Genomic DNA, 19,044 nt, shown 5'->3' on the forward strand with positions numbered 1-19,044 from the left:
TAGATAAGAAAAATCCATATTGATGTAGGGTTTTAACTTTGCATATTTTAAGTGTCTTGGCATGCATGCATATGTAAATTTAAAAAATTGCATAATTTTTAGTAAACAAAAATATTTTGTCCGAAATTAAAGCGTAGATACATAGATGCTTTTGCAGTCCAACCACCAAAAAAATAAAATTAAAAAAAAAAAATGTCCGAGGGTTTGACAGTATTACATTCATACAAACATAAATGCTGATGTGTTTTTTTTTGTTAATTATAAAGATTTGGAAGTGTTGCAAGATAAAAAAAATGCAATTATTCACAAGTAAAACCCGAAAATCTTGAATTTGTAAATAATAATAATATTAATAGATTGGCGCTTACATATATGTTAGTGTTTGGCCGAGCTTCTCCTTCGATTTGTGGCGTGCGCCTTTTGATGTTGTCTCACACAAAGGGGAGGGATCTACAATTTTACGCCGACTCCGAACGGCGATTGTATTTTTATAAACTTGGAGGTTTGCCATTGCCTGCCGAGGGGCGACCGCTGTTAAGAAAAAATCTTTATTCTACATTGTTTTGCGTTGTTTGACCAGGGGTTAAACCCAGGCGATGCGGAGTGGAAGCGCGCACTGCTTACCACTCCACCACAGCGGCCGCCTGTAAATTTGTAAATAAGCTAATGATTTAATGCAAATACACGCATAGTATAATTTTCCAAATTTAACCCACGCTTTGCTTTTCCAATTTTATGATTAATTTATGTATGTATACACAAGCAACAACAATTATATAAATAATGAAAATTGTTAAACATTAATATTAAAATTGAATAAGCAATTAAAATGGAAAATACATAATATTTAATTGAAATAAATGATACATTTTAAATACAATTATGTGTTTCGTTTTATTAAGAAAAAAATGCGTAAATGTATGTACATACCTTTATATGTAAATATCAGGGATGTTGCGAATATTCACATCATTTTGCACATTCGCAATCGACATTCGCATTCGCATCAAATGATACGAATAGTTTTGTGAATGCGAATGTGTACATGGGCAGAGAGTCCACTCTAATATTGTTGAAATGGCTTCAAAGTTTGTCTAACCAGGGTGCGGGCAATAACCGGTGTTTGACTTCAGGCGCTAAACGGTTAAGTATTATATCAAGCAAATTGATAGGCCTTCAGCAAGTACTTTTTCTTCAAAATAAAACTCGTATCTTGTGTCCTATATTCACGGCATTACCACCATTTGCCAATGTCTTACGCGATTATTTCACTTACTTTTTAGCATTTTTATTCGCTGAATTCCAGTTAAACTTAAGCATTTACACGTGAACGTATGCACTAAAATTTATGCCCTACAATTTTTATACATAAACAAAGTATATATAAAAAAATTGTTAAAATAAGGGGTATGAGGTATATAACTTAAACAAATATTTCAATTGACCATTGTAGTTTAATGATGTTTTGCTGCTCTAAATTATAGTACATACCACTATTTTATTTTATTTTTCTGTTTTTTTTTTTACTGGGTTTGTGTTTATTTATTGCTCTTTACTTCTTGGGGGTACTTGCCGGATTAGTTGTTGAGCCAGCCGCTCCAGCAGCTGCCGCTGGTGACATACAATTTCCATCGGGATATCGCTTCTGGAACTGTGTTATTAACTCTGGATCTACCAAGCGTATACCGTCCAATTGATTGCCCAAAGTAATCCAATTCGGTTGCACGTTGTGTGGTCGGCCAAAAAGTTCTATTTTACGTGTGCCTGGACTAAGACGTTCAATGATGCCGTATATTTCATCGGGTTTATGTGAGGTGGCGCGCACTTCTGCAACAATAACATCGCAATCGAGACCGCGATTGAGATTTTTCGGATTACCTTTCATGCCAACCAGACAATGTTCCTTGCCATGATTCAACCAATGGCCTGTACGACCTGTGCGTATGATGCGTTGCAATTGATTTGTTTTTACCCAAATGAGCTCGTCAACGCGTTCATAACTTTGTTTCATAGGGAAATGGAGAGCAAATATATGTAAATAACATATTCACAGTAAAATAAATATTACCTACCCCCAGAGCTTTAGGCACTCCCGTCCTAATTCCATAGCGCGACCAGTTACCCACAAGAAAATAAGTCCATCATCTTGCAACGCTGGTACGCCTAACTGCCGCATCTCATCATCGGACATTGTGCCTTTAATCAAACATATTAATTTATCAAATACGTAGGGCAAACATTTTGGAAATTTAAATTTCCTTAACTCACCATAAGGCAATTCCATGTGTATATCCCACGGTGGATCGGCCATAACAACGGCGAATTTGCCGAGTACTGTCATGTCTAGATAACGCAAATCACATTGTATCCACTGCGGGGGATAGAGTGTTACGCTGGGATCAATGCTTCGTTTGATGCAAAGTTTAGTCTTAACATCGACTGGCTTGTTAGTGTTTATATTCGGTATCGTGTCGACTTCGTAATGCACGTACCTACAAAAACCGACAAAAATGCATTCGTTTAATTTGACTTAATTCTCAAACAGTGCCCATACTTGCATGTCGCCATGTGAAAACACGTATTTAAAAAACTGCAGTCGCCGAGTGATTCGTCGGTGTGCGATTGGATGATTTTCTTAAAATGCAATTTTGTGCAAGTATCTAATGTCTCTAAAAGTTCATCCGACGATTGTTCCGAATCAACTTCGCCGTCCTTTAAGTTATCCGATACAATTTCGCCATCTTCCGCATCCGATTCTGCAGCCTTGGCATCGTTTTTCTCTTCCTTCGCGCTGGTGTTGCCATTACTATCCGATGTTGCATTTGCATCGTCCATATTTGTTGTTTCCTCGTTATTTTTTTGGATTCCTTCCAAATCGAGAATCGCTTTCCTGGCATTCTCTAATTTGTGGTCCCGCTTTTTTTTTGGCTGCCATTTCCGCAGTGGCTTGTTGCGCTTTAAGGCACTCCACTTTTGTGCCATGTGGACAAAATTCCATAACCTGCGCCCCACCATGTGATTTGAATTTTTCTGCAACAGAGCGTTCCTTGGCAGTGGGCTTGGTTAATAATTCGAGTATTTCCTCGCCAACTTGTTTGCTTTGCTTCTCGCGCGTTGATGGCATCGAGAGGAGGGACTAAGGTGTCAGTGTATAGAAATTAGTTAATATATGTATATATATAAATAGAGATGCTTAGTTCGCAGACCATTATATCATCAGATGCATCCGAACCGCCGATAGTCGTCTCTTTTCGCGCATTTGCTGCTGCATTAGCTTCCGCCTTCACCATCTTATTAAGATTACAGTCCTCATTCTCTGCATCATCCGTTTCGTCTAGAACGTTTGTGATTTCAGTAGCTATCGAAAAACGTATACAAATTCTATAAATATGTACCTACATTTGCGTTTCAGCTCTTCCTTGATACCCACATAACTGTCATTAATCAGTTCTTTATATAGACCTAACACGATGTTAGTTTCTACAGAAATCACTTCGCAGCCCACATCCTTTCCGATGGTAACACTTTTGATATTGACTGCTCCTTGCTCGGCTAATTTGTTTAGGGTGTAATTAATTACTTGCTGTGCAGGTGCTTTATCCAAAAATGTAGCCACTTTTTCCAACAATTGTGTAGATATTATTGGAAGCACAAGTGTGCTGGAGGAGAGTGCCTGCAAAACCGCTTTCTCTGCTTCGGCATCCGTCTCTGGCGAACAATGGTTACAGGTAAACAACTTTGTTAAGCTATGAATGGCACGCTACTGTTTGAAACATACCTAATTCTAATGGTGGATTCGGTGAATCCTTGGCTGTATCAACAACGTTATTTGGCGACGAAGACAGCAAACCGGCACGCTCTTTCTTCCGTTTCTCCAACTTTTCTCGCAGTGTATTACGTTTGGTCTTTACTGCTTTTATTTCATCCCAAGCATCAGCCATCGTATAACAGGAATGCAACAGAACCCTGTTTTCTAGGCGCCTAATAGCCACAAATCAATGAATCGACAAAAATATTTAATCTGGTGTAAAAATAAAACAACTTTTGCTATTCAGATGCTTCTTCTGGGAATGCGAATATTCACGGTGCTCAGAATACGAGCCGGGCTGTAGATGTAGACCCAAGAAGAAGAAGCATAAAAACAAAAAAAATTACTGGACGACTAACAAAAACAAAAACAACTAAAAATTACTTAATTGGTGGAAAATTTGATAAACTCCATAATAAAATGTTTGGTTGCAATCCAAAGGATTACGATTTGAAAGTGGAACTGTCACGCGCCTTCAATGGCATTGGCACAGTTTACTTGGCCCAATACTTGCCCAACGGGCAGCATATCGCCGTAAAAAAGTATCGCATGGATAAGGCCAGCAAAGAAGAAAGCATCCTGGCTGGCGATGAACTACTTATCATGCGTCAGTTCCATCATCCCAACATACATACTTTCCATACATCGTTTGTATATGGAAACGAACTCTTCCAGGTAGCGCCATTAATGTGCTTTGGTAGCTGTAAGGACACAATCGCCAACTGCTTTCGTGCAGGTGAGGGAATGATGATAATTTAATAATACATTATTATTTCATATTTTAATTTTGAATGTCACACCAGGATTTCCCGAAATATTTGTTGCTCTTATAATGCGTGATGTTCTCACTGGTCTCGAGTATCTGCATCGACGTGGTTACATTCATCGCTCCATTCGAGCGAGCCATATATTGCTTAATCAAACGAAAGCTGTGTTGTGTGGCTTTCGTGAGTGCACCAGCATTGTAGCGCATGGTGAACGTATCGGCGCATTACATAAGCTGGCTCCATGCAGTGCACGTAGTCTTAATTGGTTAGCACCAGAAGTGCTGGAACAGAATATAATCGGCTACACGGAGAAATCTGATATTTATTCAGTTGGTATAACATGCTGCGAACTGGCGAATGGAGTAGAGCCTTTCGCCGATGCTCAACCGACATTTATGTTCACCGAAAAAGTGCGTGGTAATGTGCCAACATTATTGGATCGCTCGACATGTCCGGCAAGTGAAGAGATGATTGGTAAGTGTTGCATAAATATTTTCACTTTTTTTTGTTCAAACGTTTCTTACAGAAATAGTTGCTAGCACGGATTCAGACTCAATAAGGCAAGCACAGCAAATCTACTGCCAACGAGTTTTCTCTGATGAGTTCCATCAGATGACAGAAATTTGTATGGAAAAAAGACCGTCCAGCCGTTGGTCAGCACTGCAGCTGCTCAACCATTCCTTCTTTAAACAATGCCGGCACACAAGCATATTGGACCAGTTACAACGTTTTGGCTTAGAGACGAAAGACTATTCGCAATTGCGTGGTATGGCTCTTGAATTTTGTTTTCTCATTTGTTAGAAATTGTTTATTTTGTTGTTTCTAGACGAGAGTCTGGGTCTGTCCAGCGATTTGAGCGAAATGAATGTAAACAGTAATGATTGGGACTGGGACTTTTAAATTAACTGGTTTCAGTTTATTCGAGACATCTTGTCGTGAGTGTTTATAAGCGCATGTACGTACATATGTGCACAATTATTAGTAGTTATACAATATACATAAATTGCATTTTTTTAGTTTCATAATAAATTTAATTTTATGTACTTACGCAACACCTCTAAGAGAGAATACCATAGACTATCAAATAAAACGTTTTTAAATTTGGTAAAAAGACGATGCAGAAATAAAAGTATTGATTTCAATAAAGCGAAGAAGAATTTGTTGCCTCGCAAGTAGAAACGTAACACCTTTCCTGCCTTGAGTGCATTACGCTTGCAATGAAAATAAAACTTATTTTGATGCTTTCCTATCATACTTTATTATGTGGAAGATTGAATTTCTTAAACTCATGAAGCCAATTTGTTATAAACTTCGTTTTAAATTAAATTAGTATACATGTATGTACATATGTATATGTAATTATATTTGTATATGCTTTTTATTCAAAATATAATAAAACACATACAAATCTATAAGAGTACTTAGAGTAAAAATGTCCACATGTGTATACTGTCCCCCAACTGGTCTTATATCGAAAGGTTCTCTTCCGGTACATATATTTTATCTGAATTGATTATTCCGCATCACCTTTCTTATGATATACAAAAATATTGTAGCTATTCATGTGATTACTATGTTTATATGTAAATGTATGTATGTATGTAGTTTGGTGTGTATATTATTGATTATATGCTAAATGGTATTGCTATACGATTGATTTTCAAATTGTTGCTTTCGTCATTTACTCCAATGCTAAAATAATTTTATTACTATTTATGTAAAAAAATATGTATGCTGGTATGTATGTAGACATAATATTAAAAGGATGTAATGTATTAAGGTCAGATATAGATATATGTACATATATTAAATCGCTGCATTTATGTATGTACGAAATTTGCGCTAAATAAATGTGTATTGAGCGCTTGAAATAAATTTTATGTGGGTTAGTAAGAATATATTTACAAACAAAAAACGTTTTACGAAATATGCCTACTCTCATTTACGTAATTTTCATTTGACCATTTTTTTCTTGAACTCAAACACAATTTTTAACAAATTTCTTTTGCCCAAAAAAAAATCCAAAATTCTTTTAAGTATGCTTATACTCGCATAATAGCGAAGCAGTAATTTTTTAAACTTCAATTAAATTTGATTTGAAACGCATTTTTTTTTTAATTCAATAATTTTAACCACATAGTATGACTTCCGTAAGTTGAGTTGAAAAATAAAAAGAGGTTTTATAAGCAGTAGGTTTTAAAGAATTGCGCGAAATTTTCGTAGAATCTTAACGGTATATCATATTTTTTTTGCAAATATCCACTGGAATTGATGCGCATTCTTCAATCGCTGCTTACACGCCCGTGTGTGTGTCAAGTTAAGTCCCGCCACTGCGGTTTGTCCCTCCGATTGATCTTCATTAGTTTTAGTAACGTACATGTGAGCCGGCACTGTGCAGCGCTTTGAGTACAACAAAGCCCAGCACTGTAGCCGCAGCGACACCCAATCCAGCTTTCCACCAAAGTGTTGCATCCTCAGTCATTAAGCCAAACTGTCGCAGATGACTGGTTTGTGGTAGGTGGAATGTTGACCCGAGCGCCAAGAAAAATATGGAAAAATTATTAGCTTAACTGAATCGCAATGGAAAGTTGATATTCAACATGCAAATAAGATTTCAAATACTACAATTAAAGCGAAGAAGCGTAAGAACTTAAGTATGCTTATGTGTATGTATTACGGATAAAATTGTTAAATAAAATAAAGGAGAACAGGAAATGTCACAACGGACACCAAGAAAATCGTGAGGTGTGAAGGAGAAAGTTTTTAAATAAATGCATTCAGTTTTCGACTTGATTACTAGCGGAGAACATACAAAGTTTAAAAGTTTCCTAAACGAAACCCCCAGGCGACAGTACTAAAAAAATTGAATTGTGCCAAAAACTAAATGCAATTGTTTATAAACTCTTCCTTTGTATGACTGGGTGCGCATTTGGATGGATGAATGAAGTGCACAAATACCAAATAATTTCCGTAAAGAAACAATACAACGTAAAATAGTTTTAGGTGCCAAGTACGGGTATTCTGTGTGAACAATATTTTAATGCAACACAACACACTACACATTTTCATACAGTATATGCAAACAACCCTCTAGGAAAGGGAGTCATTCCTCCATGCATGCTGTACAGATTCTAAAAAAAAAGCATGGAAACATTCCCTTTCGTTAAACAGTTAATTTCGTTTTTATCAAACGATGTCATTAGAGGAAAACTTTCCTCCTAACTGTCTATGGAATGCAAAAACGTTCTTTAGTACACATCAAGCTTTCCTTGTTAAGTGGGGAAGTGTTTACACCTCTCGACTCAAAACTTCTGCTTTGTTTCCATATGCAACGAGGAGGAATGTTTCTACATTACTTCCAATTGGAAGCGTTCCACATTTTCTTTGGGGGATGAGTTAAAAATATATGTATGTATGTGTATGTATATAAGTAAATAGTATGTAAATTAGGGCTGGGACTATACGTATATTCGCATATCTGTTCGGATATTTCTATACACGGATAAAATTCGGAAATCTGCTTAATATCCGTTCCTTTTGTTATCCGGTTATTCTGGTTTTTTAATCAGATATTCGAATATCCGGATTATTTGCATATAGAACTCCCAACCCTAATGTATGTACATAAGTATATACAAAAAATCCAAAAACCAAATTTTACCATAACCAAATTCTTTTAAATAAAGTTTAATTAAAGTCCAAAAAAATATTTTCATCTAGCAAATGTGTTATAAAATAATATCGGAAACCCAATTTTTTATCAGTACTAAATTTTTTAAACTGAAAAATGATTTGATATTAAAAAAAAAAAATAAATATTTTCTACTAGCAAATGAGTTATAAAAAGGTATCTACGTTATGTTGCTGATTTAATTTTTTTGCAGTACGCTATGTATGTTATAACTATGGTGTATTGCTTTTTTACAAAATATTTGCTCGAAAAAAAGAGAAAAAAAAAACAACGTATGGATAGTACGATATTAGTTGCTCGTTCGGCTGTTTTAAATGGCATTAAGAAGTTTCACACTTACGCTGATTCCCACAGCTGTACCAACCTGTGCTTGTAAAAGAGTATCCATGCGGCCTGAAAACGCCTGCAAATCATTGCGCGCAAAAAATTGTTGGATTTAGTTAATTTAGATTGTTTTTGGTTATTATTATTATTATTATTTTTGTTTTTTTGTGCAACAATCATCAGCCAAAACGCAGCCAACCAAAGTCAGGTGAGTAGAGAAGTAGTTCAAACACGCGCGATAACGTATTTTTTTATTTGGTGTAAAATTTGTTAGTTGATGCAGCAGTTAGAAGATAAAGGGAAAATAGCATAATTAGGTTCGTTTTGTTTTTAATTTCTTAGTTTTCTTTGCGATTTTATAAGTATTAAAATATTTGTTAAGACATATAGTATGTATTTAAATACGTGAATATCGATTTAAGTTTTGTAAAAGAAGCTATACTAAATAGATATGTATAAAAGAGTGAACCTCAATTAACAAAATAAATGCTGGTCTTATAGCCGATTCAGTCCCATTTAAAAGGGTGTGTATTTTCAAGGCTCTTATGACGTTATATGGCATCTAGATGCCACTTAAAAGAAAATGAACCCTCCATACTAACAGAAATATGAATAATGGTTCGCTAACACTCAATTATGAGGTGTGTTAAAAACTACTAGCTACTAGCTGCAGCTAAGCAAAACAAAGGGATCATACAAAAGAAAATTTTTTAGATAGAGACATTCAGTGATGATCTAAGGCGTGTATGAGGTGAAGGGTGTCACCATATTTGAGCAAGTACAAAGGTACAACTACGCTAACTGCACCACACAAATGTAAGTATACTGCATATCTATGGTCATAAGCAATAACCGCCTACGTCGTCAAAAGAAATAATTCAGTTATATATGCTATCGTATTCTACAACTACTATTCTCTATAAAGATAATATTATAATCAAAACGTTTTTTTTTCGAATTCAAGTTTTTCGACTTAGCCGGTTATTGCTTATGACCACGGATATAGGCATAACCAACCTAACACATTTGCTATATCACAAATATGTACCAAATGTATCGATAAGAAATTCGCCTTTACCCAATTCGTTTGCATGTGTGTAAAATGTTGGGCATATTTACTATATGTGTTATGGTAAATGTATTAATATCTATTTCTTATCTATTTTCTATTCGCTACTCACGGAAAAGCCGCCATGGTTGCCAATTTGGTGTAGACCTCCTTTTTATTGCTCTTCAAGCTGAACAGGTGTGGTGGCAATAGTTTGTATTTAGTACAAAACTCTGCTGGTTGTAGCAAATAATCTTGTCGCCGTTCATCTAAATCACCTTTGGTGCCTACAATCATCACTGGTATTTTACTCTCTGCATAATATTTGATGTAAATGCGTGCAATGTATTCGAATGAACGCGGATTTGATGAATCGTAAACAAGACAGGCAACATCACAGTTCACCTCTTGTGGTTGCAGTGGGTCTAAGGCGTGCTTGACATCGATATCACGCAAAATAAGATGCTTCTCTTGACCATAAACCTGCAAAGAAATTTCATTGTATTGTAGGTTTGCCCAGAGTACAATATTATAAGAATACAGTTTACCTGCACTGTGTTAACGCAATGCACTACATTAGTTTTGAATTCCTTCCCAATCAGACTCTTCATGTCATCCACCAGAAATCCACGGCACAAGCCAGTTTTACCCGCGCCTTTCGGTCCAATTACATGACACATGTAAACCGAACGACTACTCTGTCGTTTTGCCAAGTCAATGCGTCGTTCGCGGGTCACATGTATCGCCGCCAATTGACTATCGTTCTCGTGTACATTGAAACCCAAATATGCTAAGTACTCCAATGTTTTTGAAACATCGATAAGCGCCATTAGCGTCCAGCGACATAGCCAGCCGTGTAGCGTAACCCAACCTTGATCGTTGGTCGGGCACGACTTACGTATATCTGTCGAATAAGACCAGGGCGCCGATGGACAAGTGCTAAAAATCATTTTGTGCTCCTCCGGGGATAGTGCGCCATCGCCATCTTTGTCGTATCGTTCGAACAGGGCTATGAGGAACTGTTGGCCGCGATGTGATAGTTCTGTGCTGCTGCCGGGTGGTATCTTCAACGTGGGACGCAAATAATCCTTACACATTTCCAATTGTTCGTTGTAGCCGAAACGGCGCAACACTGCCCAAGTTGTTTCATTGCGTCCACGCTGTATAAACAAGCAATGCAGGAAGAGAAAACCCTTTAATGTAACAGCATCATGGATGATACCGTCTGGAATATTCTTCTGTATAACAGCTTTCACTTCGTCCAGTATTTGTGGTTGTAGGGGAGTGTTGAAACAGCGACGTTGAAAAAGATTCAATTCGTAGTCGTTCAGCAAATTATCACCATCGATGTCGCAAATCTTGAATATGCGAACAAGTGATTTTTTGCATGCTGGAGTGAGCTGCAATAGAACAAATTTGGATTTATTATCATTATTAGTACATGCCTTCTAGTCCTTAATCCGAAGTTGTACTTACATCTTGCTCCTCCATTATGTACAGCGGCGATGTCGGATGTAAAACAGCCTTTTGTGCATAGTAGAACATTTCGGAAATGTTGTGTAGCGTTTTGGCGGAGCATTCTACACAGCTCTCTACTTCTGGAAAGTCTTCCATTATTGTCAATACACTCTAAAAATTTAATTTAAACATTGTATTGCTTTCATTTTTTATTGCATGATAAAGAAACTCACATCAATGGTTGAGTATTCTATCAGATCGACTTTGTTGCCTACCAACACAATGGGCTTACGCTGCTGGTCTGGCCCAATTGCATTACGAACCAAAGGCAGCCAATGCGAAGTTATACGATCTAGCGAATCGTCATCTTCCACGCTATATACAATGCATACAACATGCGCCTTGAGAATCTCTTCGTTCAGTGTTTCATCAGTTTGTTCTGTGCCTGGTAAATGAAAATACGTATGTACAAAACACAAAAAAAAATTATTTTATAAATAATAGTTTATACGTAAATATGTTTTATAACTCACTTGAGTAGTCGACAATGTTTGTTGGCACCTGTTCGGGTGTTACATTAGCGGGTATTGTTATCTCTTCAGCTTTTGGGGGAACATCCTCGGGAAATTCTTCGCTCACAAGCGAGAGTATGAGTGAGGTTTTACCCACTCCCGGATCGCCAACTAACAATATGCGCACATTTTTTCGCTGAGCAACACTGTATTGAACCATATTTGGAGTTTTGATACCTTAAATTCAATGGCAGGAAAAGGATCTGGTTTTGAAAGCAATTTTTGATTTTACTAGGGTTGTAGATATAGTGTTTACGATTACTCAATTTTCGATAAATATAGCGAATACGAATCCCAAAATATAAACAGCGCCTTGTAGACCGCTCATCTATGCTGAACTAGAGCAAAGCTCACTGGAAATAAAACAAAAAGCGCAAGATGATTGCATGTTAAACCTAAAAAAAAGTCACCTAAAACGTAGAAATTTTGCAAAACTACCTAAATACATACATAGCTACATATCGCACACCTAGAACTGAAGTGATAAAGGTGTGCGATATGTACGTAATTAACTTCAAACCATGTAAAGATTTTCGTCTTTTTATCAAAAACTTTCCTTATACCACAAGCTGAACACAGATACCTGATTTTGGTTAATTATAGCAATTCGCACAGTTTATTGCTCAATGGTACATTGCTGCTTTTGTGTTCTTGTTTTATTACACTCTAGTAGGTTTTTAGTTCACTGACCGCTTTTAACTATCAAAGCAATGTAATCCGGTTTGCATTTACATGGATAATAGTGATTAACAATCACAATTTTTTCAAATATATTTTACAATGAGCATTTACTGCACCGGGCAAAATCAATAAATGAAGAAAAATGATATGTAATTTGCTGCAATATATCTCTCGTTTAATACGATATGGTAATCTGCACGTATTAAAATTCGACTCCAAAACTGCTATCCAGGCACTGTAGGGGGCCAGTGGCTTTGAGGAAAAAAGATAAGCGTAGACGCCAGACGTCAATTTGATTTGTCACAGAATTAAATAAAATTTCTTCGCAGGAGGCTTTTTGCACCGCTTGGCTGTTTACTTTTCCCTATGCATTGGCCCCTGTACATGTACATATGTATCTACAAACATAACGCCACAAAATCGCAACCACCATCAACAAGGCACATTTCCCCCAAGTCCCAATTTCAATACCGACTAGCATTTTCGCAAGTCGGTGTTAATCAAATTGGTCACATGTTTCCATCTTTAACAAGTCCTTCGATGATAGTACTTCGAATATATTTATTTGAAAATATGCACAAAATATTCCACGGCATAACCAAATATATTTGTCGCGAAAAAAATAATTACATAAACCCGACAAATAAAAAATATTGCAAACAAACCTCTCCTACACAAGATGAAAATCCGTCGTCTGCCAGATAGAGGTGGGTAACTCAACTGAGAGTTGAGTTATTGAGTTGATTCCTATAAGTGAATCGGTACTCAGACTCCCTGTCCAAAAAAAAAGTAACTCAGTAACTCAGTTGATGCCGTAGGGCTCACATGAATCAATTGAATCATAGTGGCTCATATTTGTCCATATAACTCTCTCGCTTCGCCACAGTGTTTAGCATGGCAAAGTCTTGCATTTTGTTTTTGCACGAGGCGAATTTATACAAGGTGGTGGCAAGAATACAACAACAACAACCACATGTATTTTGTATTGCGGGTGTTATGTCAAATCTCACAAATTCTTATAATTTCGTTTTTTTTTTAGTTTTTCTCGAAATATGTATGTATGTAAGATATATAAAGATGTGCATATCAAATCAATTGCCTTTCCAACCATATCCACATTTTGAAATTCGGTACAATAGGTTTCGAAATATAAGCTTTTGAAAATATTGAAAATTCCACCTTTACCCTCCCCCTAGCACCGCCCTATTAATTTGCACACAAAAAAAATTACACCTTTCAAATCAGTAGAAAGGAGCTGACCACGCCCACTTTAAAGTTTTGTTTTATCTCAACGGCCGCTTTACCGCATCTATGCCTCAAAACGAGTCTACGATACGAATGAGTGTAACATACAAAGAGTCAAATGAGTTAGTTGAATGAGCTGACTCCTTAAAGTGAGTTGGAGTCATTGAGTCAACTCCTATAAATTTGCTGAGTTACCCACTCTTACTGCCAGACAGCGAAAGGGTATGTTCAGTGAAAGACAAGGCGCAGCTATTTGTCAGATACCATTGTGAATATGTGCTCTTAGTGATGTATATTTTGTGTGTTTATAGTGTTTTATTAATAAAGTACTTTTTAACCGATTTCAAAAAAAGGAAGAAATCAATTCATATGAATTTATTTTTTATATGTTACTGCATAACTTTGGACCACGTTAACGGATTTCTAAAATTCTTTTTAAAGGGAAATGTGGTACCTCAGATGTTGGACCATACTAATTTGGTTCACATCCGATCATTGGATCGTGAAGAAATTAACGGTACTCTTTAAATTTTATATGAGAATTAAAGACGGTTTCGTCTTATGCTTAAAAATTACTTCTTTAGCTTTTACAATTTAAAGAAATTGTTAAACTTGTACTTTGATCTTCAATATGTAACACCAGTAATTATTTTTTCGCCTTAAAAAAATTATACCATTATGGTCAGGACTAAGCCCGTATCGATCCTAATATAAATTTGTTTTACGTATTCTGTACTTACAGCAAAACTTTGCATATGTATGTAGATTACCAATCGATGCGGACTGATAACAAACAGCTTCCTAATAGCATTTCGAAATTCCTTCTGAGTTTAAAAATGTTGTTAAATAAATAAAAATGCAAATCGTGTTACAACCAAGATTTTATATTTTTTTTTCAATGTACATACATATGTTTTATATGATGCAAGTGCAAATTTTATAAATATACACATTTATGTGTTCCTGCAATTACTTCAGCAGCTATTTTTACTTTTAACTTTATTTCCACTCGATTCAAAACCTATATATGCATACAGAGATTATTAAAAAAAGATTTTACGACACCACCGCCTTAACCGCTCACATGAAAAACCTGTTGTCTGTAAATGGGAGCGGCACTGCATTTCATATACGAAATTGCATTTGAAAATTCCGGCCAGAGTATTGAACTTTAATTGCTGCATAAAAAAAAGATGAAAGGCGACTAAAATTAGATTTCATTCCTTGAGGCTATGGAGGAGCACCAACAAAATCACGGTACACATCAATGTATTTAATTTTTGTCTACTAATTTGTCACAATCGGTGAAGTAGTCAACGCTAAGCTTTACTAAAACTGCTCCGGAAGCCAAACCGGCAATGGTAGCCAAAGCTGCGTTTTCTCTTGGTAGCACCGACCTCATCAAAGCCCATGCAAGTACTGAACCCATGCTGAAGAGTGAGCCTCCTAGAATCGCGTACAGACCACGTCGCGAATTGGGTATTTTGCTTAGATGTGGACGTCCATATATATAGAAGGCGGTGCCGGCCAATGAACTTAGTAAAAGCACATTAGTCAAATCCTTTTTGGGTAAAATCTTGGATACGAAACCGGGATTCATTACGTTAACAGCAAGTGCAGAATACGATACCACACCATGCAGTGGGATGTAGTAGTGGAAAACGTTTTCCTTGGTGAAGGGTTTAAGCCCAATCTTGTCACACAGTGTGCAATCTGCATTTTTGTTACTAGCTCCTTCGCCGGCCATTGTTTTGTGCAGCTGATATTATTGTTGCGTGGAAATTTATTTAATCTTGACCGACTGTGCGACGTCTCGTTACGAGTGTATTAAAATGCTATATTTATGGTTGAAAACACGATAATTTCGCAAGTTCGTCTACCGCCGGTGAATTTACACAAATGTCATTTGCCTGTTATATAAAAGAGAGGAGATCCACAGACAGAAGTCATTTTTATTTTTATTCTCACCGATGATGTGCAAAAGTAGAGTAACCGGGCTCGAGTAGAGTAACCGGGTTATTTATTCGATATCGATTAATAAAGTAATTACAATCCTATTAATAAAGACCAATCGTCGCCTGGGTAAAAGATAGTCGTATGTTACGCACGTACGTTTGACGCTTACGACAATATTTTACCCAGGCGACGCAATGCCAAAAATATGAACAAAAAACTGTTGGACAATGTAAAAGTGAATGTAGCTTTATTTTAAATACATACCTTACAAATTGAGTTAACTTTTTTTTAGCTATGACTTCAATTTAATTATTGAGATATATCAAAGTATACGGTTTGGAATACAGTAGTGATTTTTGCAAACATTTTGTATAATCGACTAGCAGTTATACGTAAGATGTGTTTAAAACCAAAACTTCGTTGCTACAGTGCTAATATACACATATTTTTGATTATCTTAAAATCAATTAGGAGTATATGGTTTTATTAAGTTTTCAGCAAAATTTTTAATATTTTCAACACCACGCACTTCCTTCTCGAGCAGTGGTAATTTCGTGACGTGGAAATCTTCATAAAGGTCCGCAATTTGATCCAGGTATTTTGCTTGTATCTAAAATATTAGCGTTATAGAAAAACCAATTCACATTAAAGGCTTATTGAAAATTGCATACCTTGTACCGTGACGCGCACATGGCGCATGGCTCCTGGTTTTGTTTCTTAAATAGCAGTTGATTGACTATGATATTGTGAGTATCTATGCCACATTTGGTCAACTCCTGCACAAGACGTTCTGTTTCGTACAGTGATAGGAATTCAGCGATACAAACACAAACGAAAGTTGCCTGGTCCTATAACGAAAATTTCGATTTATGTAGGTAATTAATTCTAAAATTTTGCTCATTGTATGTTACACAAATTTTATATGCTTACCGGATTTCTAAACTGCTCGTTCACTTGTCTTATGATTTTTAGCATTTCATCCAGCTTTTGCGTTAGCGAGTCGGCATTAAAGTCTGTCATGCCTAGTATACTACCGAATTGTGAAATGAAAGGCGCTATCTTCATTTTCAACCTCATTAGTTTTCCTAAACCCTTCTCAACGACCTGCGGGAAGGAAAGCAGGCGTAATGTGTGCCCTGTCGGCGCTGTGTCAAATATGACTACCGAAAAGTTCATTGCCTTTACTAGTCTGAAAAAAGTATTGGAATAGCAGATGATGGCTCTAGCGAATTTAATCTTTTTCCACAATTATGCTTTTACTCACTTCATTACTTCTGCATAACTCATTGCTTCATCTATGCCTGGCAGCGCATTGATCACTTCATGTAGTACACCTTTGCTCAAATGTAGTCCTTCATTTTCGCTTTCAAAATATTCATCCGGCAACTCGTTAAGCCCAGCATTGGGATCAATTTCCATTGCATACAAATTTGTGAAGCCATTGACCTGCAAATCGCAATACATATTACTCTGAGCTTTTTAAACATTAATTCTGGCTAATTTTTAATTACCTTTGTTGGCACTTTTGTAAATTTTTGATCAAATGCATCCGATATGTTGTGCGCTGGATCTGTGGAAATAATAAGCACTGACTCACGAACTTTGGACATTTGCACCGCAAGGCTGCAGCTGTTTATAGGTAGTGAGTAGAATTCCAATGGTAATTTAGGTGGAAATTGAAGTAAAAATAATAATTAAAGAAAATTGAATTATGCTACTTGCTTAATTACCTGCATGTCGTCTTACCCACACCTCCTTTTCCACCTACAAAGATCCATTTAAGTGATGTCTGCTCGACGATATTGCGCAGGCTGGGCTCCATTGGCTCGTAATCATCACCCATTGTGAAAATTCTTGGTCGCAAAAATTTATTTAAATGCAATAAAATAGACGCACAACTATTTTTCAATGCTAATTTCACGCAAAAAACCACTATGAAATGACAAGTTTTTGTCGTAGGGATGTCGAAAAAAATCGATGCATCGAAAATATCGATGTTTTACTTCAGTGCATAGAAAATTTTCCACTCGATGTATAAATAGTCGATGTATCGATGCACTGACATCTCTAGTACATTGAAGCATTGTTCCTATTTTTCAATTGTACAAAAAAGAGGAGGACCAAAAACATTAGCTCTGATCCAATACTTTTCGTGTAAAATTCTGTAAAAATGTCAAACAGCAAAATTACTCTCTGAAGTGAGAGTAAAAAGTTAGTAAACACAAAAAGTGCGGTAACAAAAAAGCATTTTTCCTGAAAAAACGTCAACCAGTGATCACTTGACACTTTTCACGATTTTACCAGAAGAAAAAGTTCGGGTAAAATCATGCAACTTCATTCTCTACACGGCTCTCCAAAAATCACTCTCATTTACATGATTTTGGAGGATTTCGGAGTACGTGATCATTTATCCTGTAACTTCCTGCAAGTTCGTTTAAAAACCTGTAAGTTCATGGAGTACTGGAGTACTCAGAGCTATTATCTAAAAAATCCTATATAAATCAACACATCGATGTATGCCCTTCGATGCATCGAAAACTATCGATGTCCATTTCGATGCATCGAATCAAAGAAAAACATCGATGTATTCTTGCCACTGACATCCCTATTTTTTGGGCAAATGTCAGTTGTCAAAAGGTGCCGTTCACAATCAACCAATGGCCAATATATACAGTGTTGCCCTTAAACATTTCAGAAAATCGCAAAAAAGGGTAATTACGAAAGAAAGGTTCTCCAAATTATTTTTGCTCTTCTCTACTAGTAAAATAATAACTCTTTTAGAAAAATAGCTGTTGCAAGGAGAAGAGTTGCATTTCCCTAGAAAGTTTTAAGTGATGCATTTTTTGGTACATAAAGCCCTGTATGCAGCTCTCAAGAAAACGGTCAAGAAAAAATTGCCATTATTTCGCGTGTGTGTCTAAGGCATTTTGACATTTTTGATACCTCACAGCCTGTTGCCTCACTCTTTCCTCAAGAAATAATGGAACGGGCATATATTTCTGTTGCAAACCTGGGTTGCCTTGTGCTCTTTTTTCACAAAATTAGAAAACCGTAGTAGAAAGCATACTAAATTTCTTAAGAACTGCGTACTGCCTTAAGGAAATTTGACCACAGCAACTATTATATACACAATTGTCGTTGTCAGCTGCGAACCGCCCAAGGCGAATTTAATAAGGTAGTGTTAGCCACCACCAACTTATACGTGATATTCATACCGTCATTGGTATGAATTACAACAAACACATCAGTTGACGTATTGTCCTCCACGGCGAAAAATTCAGATAAAGATAAATTCAATAAATTTTCATTCGAAACTCAAACTTTTTCTCAGAAGTATTGAATTTTTTTTGAGTATTTTTGCAAGTTTCAAGTGTCTAGGAATTAACGTTGATTTTTTTTAGATTCTTTTTTTTCTTACACAAGGTGTTGCGCTTTCTTCTATATAAAAATAAATTGTCTTTAGTCATTATATGGAAGCAAAATACATACATAAA

The 19,044-nt window shown here is 36.3% G+C and overlaps 4 protein-coding genes and 1 pseudogene across 9 annotated transcripts; 1 reads left to right on the forward strand and 4 right to left on the reverse strand.

The window, feature by feature from the left end:
* Nucleotides 1–1,085: 1,085 nt before the first annotated feature.
* Nucleotides 1,086–4,065, reverse strand: LOC118753087 (annotated as a pseudogene).
* Nucleotides 4,066–4,145: 80 nt separating this feature from the next.
* On the forward strand, nt 4,146–5,641 carry LOC118753086 (putative serine/threonine-protein kinase STE20-like). Its single transcript, XM_036487945.1, has 4 exons — nt 4,146–4,544; nt 4,612–5,049; nt 5,102–5,341; nt 5,402–5,641. The coding sequence occupies exons 1-4, from the start codon at nt 4,229–4,231 to the stop codon at nt 5,473–5,475; spliced, it is 1,068 nt and encodes a 355-aa protein (XP_036343838.1). The 5' UTR covers nt 4,146–4,228; the 3' UTR covers nt 5,476–5,641.
* Nucleotides 5,642–5,805: 164 nt separating this feature from the next.
* LOC118753085 (mitochondrial Rho GTPase) lies at nt 5,806–13,055 on the reverse strand. 6 transcript variants are annotated; one of them, XM_036487940.1, is made up of 9 exons: nt 13,015–13,055; nt 11,931–12,021; nt 11,630–11,871; nt 11,330–11,541; nt 11,115–11,267; nt 10,187–11,038; nt 9,772–10,121; nt 8,607–8,669; nt 5,806–7,079 (listed from the first exon to the last, which is right to left on the reverse strand). In XM_036487940.1, exons 3-9 carry the CDS (start codon nt 11,826–11,828, stop codon nt 6,941–6,943), a joined length of 1,968 nt encoding a protein of 655 aa, XP_036343833.1. In that variant the 5' UTR covers nt 11,829–11,871; nt 11,931–12,021; nt 13,015–13,055; the 3' UTR covers nt 5,806–6,940. The 6 variants fall into 6 exon arrangements, with proteins under 6 accessions (XP_036343833.1, XP_036343836.1, XP_036343835.1 ...); XM_036487943.1 differs by having other exon boundaries at nt 8,631–8,669; nt 11,630–12,021; XM_036487942.1 differs by lacking the exon at nt 11,931–12,021 and having other exon boundaries at nt 13,015–13,032.
* A 1,407-nt stretch (nt 13,056–14,462) lies between these two features.
* LOC118753090 lies at nt 14,463–15,518 on the reverse strand. The gene has a single exon (XM_036487947.1). The coding sequence runs from the start codon at nt 15,339–15,341 to the stop codon at nt 14,868–14,870; it is 474 nt and encodes a 157-aa protein (XP_036343840.1). The 5' UTR covers nt 15,342–15,518; the 3' UTR covers nt 14,463–14,867.
* A 250-nt stretch (nt 15,519–15,768) lies between these two features.
* On the reverse strand, nt 15,769–17,456 carry LOC118753089 (ATPase ASNA1 homolog). Its single transcript, XM_036487946.1, has 6 exons — nt 17,281–17,456; nt 17,062–17,179; nt 16,815–16,996; nt 16,481–16,739; nt 16,222–16,398; nt 15,769–16,160 (listed from the first exon to the last, which is right to left on the reverse strand). The coding sequence occupies exons 1-6, from the start codon at nt 17,391–17,393 to the stop codon at nt 16,014–16,016; spliced, it is 996 nt and encodes a 331-aa protein (XP_036343839.1). The 5' UTR covers nt 17,394–17,456; the 3' UTR covers nt 15,769–16,013.
* Between the last annotated feature and the right edge of the window lie 1,588 nt (nt 17,457–19,044).

This window comes from Rhagoletis pomonella, unplaced genomic scaffold (genome assembly GCF_013731165.1).
Source record: "Rhagoletis pomonella isolate Grant_MI unplaced genomic scaffold, Rhpom_1.0 Rhpom_scaffold_02097, whole genome shotgun sequence".
Lineage (NCBI taxonomy): Eukaryota > Metazoa > Arthropoda > Insecta > Diptera > Tephritidae > Rhagoletis > Rhagoletis pomonella.

Bases quoted from the DNA above. Each gene is read 5' to 3' on its own strand.
- LOC118753086 (XM_036487945.1), top strand. From the start codon at position 4,229: ATGTTTGGTTGCAATCCAAAGGATTACGATTTGAAAGTGGAACTGTCA. The intron at 4,545-4,611 runs GTGAGGGAATGA...ATGTCACACCAG, and splicing joins CGCCAACTGCTTTCGTGCAG to GATTTCCCGAAATATTTGTT. The intron at 5,050-5,101 runs GTAAGTGTTGCA...CGTTTCTTACAG, and splicing joins GGCAAGTGAAGAGATGATTG to AAATAGTTGCTAGCACGGAT.
- LOC118753085 (XM_036487940.1), bottom strand. From the start codon at position 11,828: ATGGTTCAATACAGTGTTGCTCAGCGAAAAAATGTGCGCATATTGTTA. The intron at 11,268-11,329 runs GTGAGTTTCTTT...TTAAATTTTTAG, and splicing joins TAGAATACTCAACCATTGAT to AGTGTATTGACAATAATGGA. The intron at 7,080-8,606 runs GTAAGTGTGAAA...ACCACAAACCAG, and splicing joins GTACAGCTGTGGGAATCAGC to TCATCTGCGACAGTTTGGCT.
- LOC118753090 (XM_036487947.1), bottom strand. From the start codon at position 15,341: ATGGCCGGCGAAGGAGCTAGTAACAAAAATGCAGATTGCACACTGTGT.
- LOC118753089 (XM_036487946.1), bottom strand. From the start codon at position 17,393: ATGGGTGATGATTACGAGCCAATGGAGCCCAGCCTGCGCAATATCGTC. The intron at 17,180-17,280 runs GTAATTAAGCAA...ACCTATAAACAG, and splicing joins GTGGGTAAGACGACATGCAG to CTGCAGCCTTGCGGTGCAAA. The intron at 16,740-16,814 runs GTGAGTAAAAGC...TACTTTTTTCAG, and splicing joins AGTTATGCAGAAGTAATGAA to ACTAGTAAAGGCAATGAACT.